Source organism: Dipodomys spectabilis, unplaced genomic scaffold, assembly GCF_019054845.1.
Source record: "Dipodomys spectabilis isolate Male_0828 unplaced genomic scaffold, ASM1905484v1 ptg000234l, whole genome shotgun sequence".
Classification (NCBI taxonomy): domain Eukaryota; kingdom Metazoa; phylum Chordata; class Mammalia; order Rodentia; family Heteromyidae; genus Dipodomys; species Dipodomys spectabilis.
In genome coordinates, this window is record NW_024870911.1 from 18,786,124 (window position 1) to 18,797,470 (window position 11,347).

The 11,347-nt window shown below is 35.7% G+C and overlaps 2 protein-coding genes across 2 annotated transcripts; both read right to left on the bottom strand.

Moving 5' to 3' along the window:
* Positions 1 to 237: 237 nt before the first annotated feature.
* LOC122124227 (olfactory receptor 6C3-like) lies at positions 238 to 1,179 on the bottom strand. The gene has a single exon (XM_042698950.1). The coding sequence runs from the start codon at positions 1,174 to 1,176 to the stop codon at positions 238 to 240; it is 939 nt and encodes a 312-aa protein (XP_042554884.1). The 5' UTR covers positions 1,177 to 1,179.
* A 6,050-nt stretch (positions 1,180 to 7,229) lies between these two features.
* Positions 7,230 to 8,183, bottom strand: LOC122124206 (olfactory receptor 6C1). Its single transcript, XM_042698919.1, has one exon. The coding sequence runs from the start codon at positions 8,166 to 8,168 to the stop codon at positions 7,230 to 7,232; it is 939 nt and encodes a 312-aa protein (XP_042554853.1). The 5' UTR covers positions 8,169 to 8,183.
* Between the last annotated feature and the right edge of the window lie 3,164 nt (positions 8,184 to 11,347).

The window sequence follows — 11,347 nt, forward strand, 5'->3', positions numbered from 1 at the left end:
CTTTATATGAGTTATAAAGTTTTCTATTGGGGAATTTTAATCAATGAGTTTTAATCAATGGCATAGAGCCAATAAATAGCTTCAAGAAAAGACAACACAGGGATACATTGAGAATAAATAAAATCTGAAGTGAAATGTCCATGCAGGCATTTGTGAGGTGGATAAAAGACAAAGTTTTATAAACACTTTTTGAGTCTTCACAGTAACTAGCATTCATTCATTCATGTTAACACAAGTTCATTTGTTCTTATTAAACACTACTTTATGAACCAAAGTTTTGAAGGCTTCTTTTACTTGCTGGTTCCGCAAGGTGTAAATGAAAGGGTTCAACATGGGAGCAATGGAGGTATTGAGAATGGCCACTCCTTTGGTCAGCGAGGCCCTGTCCTTGGCTGAAGGCTTGACATACATGAAGATGCAGCTTCCATAAGACATGGAGATGACAATCATGTGAGAGGAACAGGTGGAGAAGGCCTTTTTCCTCTGGTTGGCTGATGGAATTCTCAGAATGGTGCTCATGATGCCTATGTAGGACAGAATCACCAAGGCCAATGTGAACAACAGAGTAATAAAGGCAAAGTAAAAGCCAAGCATCTCTAAAAGCCAGGTATCTGAGCAGGAGAGTTGTAGAATGGGGAAGTAGTCACAGGAGAAGTGATTGATGACATTGGAAGCACAAAAATCTAACTTAAGGATGAGCATGATCAGTGGGAAAACAAACAGAAATCCTGCCAGCCAGGAAACACAGACCAGCAGGATGCAGATTTTCTTACTCATTATGGTAGCATAGTGCAGAGGCTTGCAGATGGCAACATAGCGGTCATAAGACATGGCAGTCAGAAGAAAAAATTCAGACACACCCATGGAGAGGAAGAAAAACAATTGAGCCAAACAGTTGTTATAAGAAATGGTTTTGACTTTAGTAATGATTGACCCCAGAAATCTAGGCATGGAGACACTGGTGAATATAATTTCCAAGAAGGAGAAATTCTGGAGGAAGAAATACATTGGAGTCTTCAGATGTGAGTCTAGCGAGGTGAGCGTGATGATGGTTAAGTTTCCAGTGACACTTAGTATATAAGTTATAGATAGAAAAATGAAAATGACAACCTGCAGCTTTGGATCATCTGATATGCCCAAGAGTACAAACTCTGTGATCGTAGTGTGGTTTCTCATGCCGAATATGTTTCTTCCAACAATACCTATTGGTGAAAAGAAAATAGAAAATAGAAAGGAATTTTAAAAATTATTTTAAAATTTTCTTTCTAAATATTGTTTTAAAATATTGTTAGTATTGTCAATGAAATGAAGATATGGGCTTTTTTCTCTGTTAGAACAACTTGTGTTCTTTCTGATGAAAACAAAAATCATATGTACATCCTGTGGGGAAAAGGAAGTATGTGCACAATCTGTGTGTATGGTTGAGTTTTCTCATGGGTGATTTAAAATAATTCCTTTTTGTGGTCATATTTTACATAGGTGTAATATTCTTTCTAATAACAGATTTCTACAACAATATATTCATACTCTGAGTACTGAGAACTTATTTCCTAGTTTCCTAAATTATGCTTTGAGGATTGTCTACAATTTAGTATTAATTCTGATGTCATTTATTGAGATAGAAAATTCACTGGTGGCAAGAGATGACCTAGTCATAATTACTAACCCTTATATGGTTTATGTTAACATTAATTTTCTTTAAAAATAGGAATCTAATCATGTTTTTTGTGTCTTTCTCTTTTGTTTTTCTAAATATCAGTATTTTCATTTTTTTAGGAATATACATAGGTTTGTCATTCATATGTCATTAAAATGGCACATCAAAAGCATGGAAGGTTTGGTGATTTGAACGATGGCTGAAAAATATTAAAATGGGTAATCAGTAGTTAAAATATGTTAATGTGATAATCTGGGGGTCATTGCATAAATTTGACAGTGGGAGATGAAATACATTGACAAATATGGGTATATCTTCTATTAAATCAGAAATGTAATTCTAAATAAACCTTTATATAAAATATATCTAAAGTAAACCCCAGGAGACTGTATTTCTTTTTAACTTATTTCACTCTCACTTCTAATATAGAAAGCCCTGTCATGTTTACAGGCTGAATTATATATTTAGTTTCTAACATCTTCAGCTAGAAGTAAAAATAACTTCCCCATTTATATAATTTATCTAGATATGTGAATGGAAATATTCTTCTGATCTGTACTTTAATACCTACTGTTGTTAATGTGTTGTTAATGTGTTGGTAAGTAAGTGTCCAGAAACTGCAGCCTAAAGAAGCTGGAAGGTGAAACCTTTCAAAACTCTCTGAATAAGATAAAGATAACAAATAAAATGTTTTACCTTCTCTGGTCTCTATTTGAACCCCAGAAAGAGTAGATTGGAACAAGGAGGCATGCAAACAGAGAACAGGTCAGGAGATGTAAAGATGTCATGACCAAACTTTCTGAAAAGCCAAGCAATATGGGGAGCTAAATGCCAAAGTGTATCCATCAGTGGATATAATCAACCTGTTTTCCCTTTGGCCAATCTGCACTTTGCTAATGTGGACTCAGAGGACACTCAGGAGGCAATTTATTCTCAATTCCTTGGAGTCTGGTGAAATCCAAGAGTGAACTTTTGTACAGTGGACACTTCCTTGAGGATGTACTACTTATTTTATATGTTTCTGCCAGCATCATTACATATCCGAAGGGTACTATAATTTTTTAAAAACTGATTTTAAAGTTAATAGAAGCCTAATACTCTGAGATACAAATATGTGGTCTCAAGAGAGGCCTCATATCTCTCTTGACCAGCATTCCTTTTTCTTAAATTCAAAGTAACCAGCATTGAACATTTATGGGATGTTCCGCTAGATATTTTTTCTATATATTTAGCCACAAGGATATTTACACATTCAGAGATATTGTTCCTTTATGTACTTGATGCAATAAGTATGACAAATTATGCAATTTTCTCTACAAAAGTATTATGTAACTATAGCTTTTTTTTGTACTGATTGCTTAGAATAGCAATTTCGTTGTTGATAAAAATCAGGGTATTATGTGTTATAATATACTCACTTAAAAATCTTATTTTGGCAGTAGCAGGGTTAAAACTCAAATCTTTGAACTTGCTAGAATGACACATTACTGCTAAGATATGAATCCAGCCTTTATTTTGCTGGTTATTTTTAGGTTAAAGTCTTGGCACACACCTGGGCGATCTGCTTACTTCAGAATTCACCTAGTTCCTGAGATCACAGACATGCTCCACCACGTCCAGCTTCCCTGCATGAAGATGGAGCCTCATAGATTTTTCTTCCTGGGTAGCACTGGAACTTTGGTCCTCCTGACATTAGCCACCCAGGTAGCTAGGATGAAATATGGGTGTAAACCACAGGAACCAAGTTTGTAGTAAATGCTCATGTATTCCTATTGCATATGTACTCAATTGGTATGACGTGCAAATGGAACTTTTGTTAGCTACTTCACCATTTTCCTCCTTTTGAGAAGAGTGTTCCCTTTCCAGTGTACCCTACCCCACCCTGAATACTACAAATTATTTAAAAACTTATAAGCATGGAGACAAATATGGCAGCCACATTCATTGAATGGTAAAGATAAGTATCATAAAGATTATCTCACAATATATGGGCTTTTAGGTTCACCAGATGCTCTTATTTTACACACCTAAAAATGTATTTGGTCTTTCTTGGTTTTCAGTTTTCCTACCCATAAGACATAAGAATAATAGATTTAACTCATAGGATACTGAAAATAATAAATGAGATAATTTAAGAAGTTGTTTAGCAGAGTATGGAAATATGATATAAATAGGGTATATTTTTAAAACTTCATGTTTTATAAATAATAGTTTAAATATTTATATTGAATACCAGTGAATTTCCTAAAGTGCTTTTCATTGCATTATTTTTGAGATATATTTGTATATTTTGTGTATATTTGTATTTTTTCAACATGTTTCAGAACCTATCTTCCTCATTTTTTAATTTTGTGCATGTATATGTGTGTGTGTGTGTGTGTGTGTGTGTATGTGTATGAATGTGTATGTGGTAATGGGGCTTGAACTCAGGGCCTGGGTACTGTCCTTTATCTTTTTTGCTCAAGACTGAGGCTCTACCACTTAAGCCACAGCTCGATTTTCAGCTTTTTGGTAGTTAATTGGAGATAAGACTCTCATGGTCTTTTCTGTGTAGGCTTGCTTTGAACCTCCACTGATCACAGATGTCAGTTTCCTGAGAAACTAGGATTACAGTATGATCCACAATTCTCTTGGAATCTGATCTTTGACTTTACCCAAGAATTGTCTATCAAATTCTATGACACCCCCGAGGGCTTCTCTCACATGCTTATCAATACTTTCCTAACCCATTTTTTTTTCTTTTGTTCTGTCGGTCGTGGGGCCTGAACTCTGGGCCTGGGTGCTGTTCTTGAACTCTTCAGTCAAGGCTAGCACTCTACCACTTGAGCCACAGCACCACTTCTAGATTTTTCTGCTTATGTAGTGCCCAGGAATCGAATCCAGGGCCTCATGTATGCAAGGCAAGCAGTCCACCACTGAGCCACATTTCCAGCCACCGGCCCCACCCTCCCAAACCCATATTCAAATGCTTCTAAACCACCTCATCAGAGATTCCATCTCTAATGGAGACTTCATCTATGAACTAGCCAATGAACTGGCCAGACAGACTCCTGGAAACCATCTGTACTACTTTCATTAGCCACTTGGAAGCAAAATATTAAGCTGGACCACGTAGCTCAAGTGGTAGAGTGCCAGCTAAGTAAGCAAGTCCACTACCAGATACACTTTTTTAAATGTTAGCTCTCTCCTTGCTCTCACAATATATCAGACAAACCATTTCAGGGAGCAAAGATTGATTTTGGCTCACAGATGCAGTTTGTCTGTTCATCATGGGGAGAAGGGCATGGCAGAGTGGAGAAGTGCATATTATGGTGATCAAAGCAGAGAGAGGGAATGGGCTAGCAACTTCTTTATTTCCCCTTTTTGTTCTATTAAGCTTTCTAACTTATGGAATGGTGCTGCACATTCAGGATGTTTTCCCTGTTTAGTTCTAAGTGTGTTTTCACAGATGTTGATTCTACCAATCCTAAGCTTTTCACAATTCAATGAGTTTCTCTTCCTCCTTCCCCCCTCATCCTCAATTCCTTGGTAAGCCTTTGTAGATCAAGATTTTATTTCTCAATGAAATAAAAAAAATAGTAGTGGAAAACTATCAGCATTATTTACAATAGCTAAGATATAAAATCAATCCAGATGCCCTTCAGTATATGAATCGGTAGGAAAATGTGGTATACACACACACACACACACACACACACACACACACAATGGAATTCTAGGCTTCCATCAGGAATAATGACATCACTCCACCCATAGGAAATGGAAAGACTTGGAAAAAAATCATATAAAGTGAAGTAAGCCAGACCCAAAGAAACATGGGCTCCATGGGTCCCTCACTTGTAATAATTAGTATATGTCTAGGATAGTCCTAGCAGAGGATCACAATGGCTCAATAGCTATGTACCTATGACCATATAAAATGATGCCCAAGGAAATGAATGTCAAGATATGGAAACAAGTGGAGTTTTTAATATACTCTGTGAAGTTATTTCTTTTTTCTTTTGTTTTTATTTTCCTTTGGTTTATCCCCTGTTGTCACTGTTTTTGATTTTGGTACCCTGTGTCTTGTATATATGTTTATCTGATTTGGGGAAGAGAAGAGGAATAATAAAATGGTGAGACAAAGAACAAAGGGTGAACCTATGCAACAGCTATAAGATACCATGTTGGAAATGAACTTTACAACTTGTTGGGAGGATTAGGAGAAGGAAAGTGGGAGAAAACGAGGGATGTATAACAGTGTTTGACAAGAAAGGTTCTCATTACCTCACTTATATAAATATAACTCCTTATAACAAAATAACATAATTTTTAAAAATAAAATAATAGGTAACCCCTCTGTACAGTATGTTCACAAAAAAAAATAAAATTAAAAAAAAATAAAATAATAGTAGTGGGACTTGGACAGAATCAGGGACTTGGTTGATCACTTTATTTGTGTGACTGAAACTCTACCACCTGAATAATGCCTTGAATTAATCCTTTTGCTGGTTAGTTTGGAGATTTGTCTCTAGAAAACCGATTTTCTTTCTGTCTGCATTTGTGATGTACAGTACTCTGGATTTCATAATGGGGACTTAGAATTATGGGACCTAGGCATTGTTGCCTGGTCTTTTTTCCTTTCTTCCTTCCCTTCCTTTATTCCTTCTCTTCCTTCTTTTCTTCCCTCCTTTTTCCCTCCTCCTTCCTTCCTTTCTTGCTTGCTTCCTTGCTAGTTTCCTTCCTTCCTCCCTTTCTTCCTTCCTTCCTTCCTTCCTTCCTTTTCCTCCTGTGGTTTTTAGTTTCATTTATTTTCTCACTTACATCATTGATTTCTGCTGTAATATGTAATATTTACTATTTCCTGCACTACCTCTATTGTTGATTCTTTATTTAAATTTTTCTTCTTTAAGTTTTTGAAGTAGAAATAATTTTTTTATTTCAACTGTACACATTTATTTTTGCACATAGACTGTTTTTGGATTGTGTGATTTAATTATTCTCCAAATACATATATGAAGCTACAAATTCTATTCAAGTAATGAGCTCTCATCTCAAATTTTGGTTATATTTTTATTTTTATATTATTTAATTACATGCCATCTGGAGATTTCCTAGAGGACCTGCAAGATGATAAAAAATATTTCTCCAAAAAATAAATGAAATCAGAAGATTTTGTTGTAGATTTTGTTTGTTGTACCTCTTTATTTATATATCTTTTCTCTGCTATTTCTGGTGTGTGAAGACTCAGGGTCTATGTCGAAGGGGCAGAATGATGCAGGTTCCAGCCTCAGCTGGTGGTATATTTTTTTCCTGAGCAAAAATCACATGTGATTTTACCTGAAAATTTTTTTAACGCTTTAGAACTTGAGACGATCAAATATCAGACGACAGGAGAAAATCAGAATGATATGAGAACTGTGATTTTAATGGAATGAGAACTATGTGAAACAAATGTGCTTGCTCACATTGAGAACAAGGGGAAATGAATAAGGATGATTAGTATAGCCACATGGATTTGAATGGACCACTAGATTTTCACTTTTTAAAAATTCCCCTCCAATGTGTGTCTAAATCATGACAATACTTCATGTCATGTACTGGTGAAAAACAGGGTCTTCCTGGCCATATTCATGAAGGCTTGTCTGACCTGCTGATTCCTTAGGCTATAAATGAAAGGGTTCAGCATTGGGGCTACTGAGGTATTTAGGACAGCCACTCCCTTGCTCAATGTTGCCCTTTCTGTGGCTGAGGGCTTAATGTACATGAAAATACAACTTCCGTAAGAGATGGAGATGACCACCATGTGGGAAGAACAGGTAGAAAAGGCCTTTGTCCTCTGACTAGAAGAAGGAATCTTTAGAATGGTTCTGATGATAGATATGTAAGATAGAAATATTAGTGCCAAAGTAAACATGAGAGTAAATACAGCACAAGAAAACCCCATACCCTCTAGGAATGTTGTGTCTGAACAAGAAAGTTGCAGCAGGGGAAAGTAATCACAGGTAAAATGGTCAATGACGTTAGACTTGCAGTAGTCAAGCTGTAAGAGCAACAGGAGTGCAGGGAAGATGATTAAGAATGAAAGCAGCCCAGAGACAAAGACCAGAATGGTGCAGACTTTTTGATTCATGATGGTCAGATAATGCAGAGGTTTGCAGATGGCAATATAGCGATCATAGGACATGGCAGCCAGCAGATAAAATTCCGTGACTCCCAAGAGAATGAAAAAAAATAACTGAGCCATGCAGTCATTAAAGGATATGGTTTTATCTCCTGATAGAATGGTCCCTAGGAATCTGGGTATACTGACAGTTGTAAATGAGACTTCTACTAAGGAGAAACTCCTGAGGAAGAAATACATGGGGGTCTGCAAGTGGGGATCCAGCAGAGTGAGGGTGATGATGGCCAGGTTTCCAGTGATGCTGAGCAGGTAGGTGATGAAGAGAAAGACAAAGATTATGACCTGGAGCTTTGGATCATCTGACAATCCCAGGAGGATGAATTCTGTGATTCCTGTATGGTTTCTCATTCTTCGGTTGGTTATGAACTTCTTTCTTGCCAAGCCTATGGGAGAAAGTAGAGAGAACAACTTAATGGAGGATGAAACAGTGTCAGAGTCAGAATTTTGGTGAAGTAGTATGCCATTTTTACCTCCCAGGGACATTTAAAGCCAGCTAATGATTACATTCGCCTTTTAATTAGTCTTTACAGGGACAAAAACTTCCAATTAAAGCTCATAAGCAAAGAATTTAGCCTTACAAGTAAAAAATTATGGAAAAGAGAAATAAAAGTTAGTAGATTACTTTATTTTCAGTACTGACTACCCTCATGTAAGGAGTACTTAGCTTCATTTGGTGCTGTCTACACTGTGCTGTGTTTACCTACTTTAGAATTTTTCAACTAAGTGGATGTACCCAATTACTTTAAAATATTTATTTAAAAATCTTTCCCAGATATCATAGGTGGTGGACTTGTTAATCATTAGATTTCTGATAGTGGTTGTAAATCTTGGAGCAACTTGCATGTATACATATGGCAATATGTGTATGGTCTATATACATTTGTATGTAAGTTACACATGTACATATATATATATATGTATGATGAAATCCCAAAGCATTTTTTCCTTTATTACAATGACCCTAGAGGAATCACCAATTGCATAACACTGTAAGACTCTTGTTCTCACTTTCACACTACACCTAGGCTCTCTTGGGGATTCTGTAGTAACTCTGTGAACTGTTGAAAGGTGAGCTTGGTTCTTATCATCAAAACTATTTCAATATACTGCAGTGTCTAGGGCAGTTATAGTTGGTTTAAAAGAAACATTTGTCTAGTTAATTACTGTTGAATTTGTCATTGAATTGCATATTGCCACCAGGAACAATTCTCTCTCTTTTTTTTTTCTCCTAGAGCTGAGGACCAAACTCAGGGCCTTGTGCTCACCAGGCAAGCGCTCTTCTGCTGAGCTGAACTCCCAGCCCCACAATTCTCTTTTTATTCTACTTACTAACCTGTATATTACTTAGGTTTATATTTCTGTTATCACATGGATTTCTCCAACTACTTACAGGATATATTTACATATCTGCCTCAAATTCCTCATACAGTAAAAATTTAAAATGTAGGACATTTTAAATGTGCTAAATTTAAAATGTACTAAATTTTATTGAAACATAAACTTATGGAAACTTTAAAAAATATTTGTAAGTTACTTTCCTAACATTTGTTTTTTTTGTCAGTTATGGGGCTTGAACTCTGGGCTTGGGCGCTGTCCTTCAGCTTTTCAGCTCAAGGCGAACACTCTACCATTTTGAGTCACAGTGCCACTTCTGGTTTTCTAGTCATTTATTGGAGATAAGAGTCTCCTGGAGTTTCCTGCCCGGGCTGGTGTTGAACTGTGATCCTCAGATCTCAGCCTCCTGAGTAGCTAGGATTACAGGTGTGAGCCACTGGTGCCTGGCTCCTAACATTTCTTGATAATTCTTTCAATTAACTTCTCATGCCCTATTATGTCAAGATTGAAAGTATGAGTCCTCTATAGTAGACAAGATTTGATTTTAGTATTAAAGTTACATTTTTAAGATAAGTTATTGATATTGGAGGCTTACACTTAAAGTTACACATTACTTTGTAAAGTTTGTCCCAGGTTCATTCTATATCTACTTTTACTATTAAAGGTCCAATTAATTTCAAAGCATTACCTGGACAATACTGTGGCTCAACCCCTCCCCTCTTTTATTACTAGTGATTATAAATGTGAGGGAAGGTAGGAAGAGCAGTTAGGAATAATATGCATAGTTATTTTAAGGGATTTTAAGAGCATAGCCAAAACTTGAGCATTTGCCTAGTCAGACTTCAAAGACCAGCAAAAGAGATTAAAAAGTTCTGCCATAAGTGATCCAAAATAAAAACTAATGTCAGCATACTATGCTTTCATGTGAAAATAGTTATGAAAATTCAGTGGGTTGTATCCACTGGCCAACACAAAGCAGGCTTCTTTCTTTGAAAGAATTAAAGATAATATTAAAGATGGGAGTTGGAAGGGATGCAGGGGAATGAAGAAAGGGTCCCATCAAACAAAATGTATGGTTCTCATAAAGTGATTAGTTGAATGGCAACACCTTTGTACAACTACCTCAAGATAATAATAGTAATAATAATAGTGAATGTATAGCATCTGATTGCTAGAGTCTGTCATTCTTCCAGAGATATATTTGTTCAGAAGGGGAAAAGCTTGCTGCCAACCACTGAACTCATCATTCCCAGCTCTTTTTGTTTTTCAAATGCATTAGTAACCTCCCCTTTTATTCTACTTTATGAGTTTGAAGCACCTACTCTGAGTTTAGGTTATAATATTTTGGAGGATTTTTGTTTAATTTACTCTATGGACAGTAATTTGTAATGGCCAAGAATTCACTTTTGCTAATGCTTACATATTCCAGATTTTGGATCACAGCACCAGGGTTTCTTTGAGAATTTCTGTTAGCCTTAATGACAAAAAGACTCTTCAAGAATGCCTAGTGAGTGGTTAGAAGATTTTATTGTATTTTTTAGTACTTTTTATGATCATTTTATTTAACTATCTCTAGAGAAATATGAATAATTTATATTAATAAAGTTCAATAATGTTGGAAAAGTTCTATTTTCACAGCATTTCTACTGGTGTGTTTGGAAACACACCAAAGGAATAACAGACCCTATAATGACATAAAATAGTAATTTCAGAAATATTTCATTCCTCTGTGTAAGGACTCTGGTAAACATCTATTCCAAACCTCTTAGTGTCTATTCTTTAACTAGCTAGCTATAATTTAAAGAAGGAAGGAACATGAAATAAACTGATAATAAAATTTTCATACCAAAACACTATCAATTTCTTTTTTAAAATTTAATTCTGTTTAAAAATCATTATTATCAAGGAATTGTCAAATGGATATAATCTCTAACTCTGGATTTGAATGCAAAGTTTCCTAATCAATATTATTCTTTCCTTTATTTCCCCTTATTATCTCCTTGTACCTTCAAGTCACATATTTCACTTTTTAAATATGTACATTGAATATTATATCTTCATTTGCTCACTCTTCTTCCCTCCATTCTTGTGCCCTCCTTTTGCCCACTCTACTGCCTTAAAAATTTAATTTTAGGGCCTTATGAGTATCACAAAACACATGGGCTTTACCACTGTAAGAACATAGATTAAAA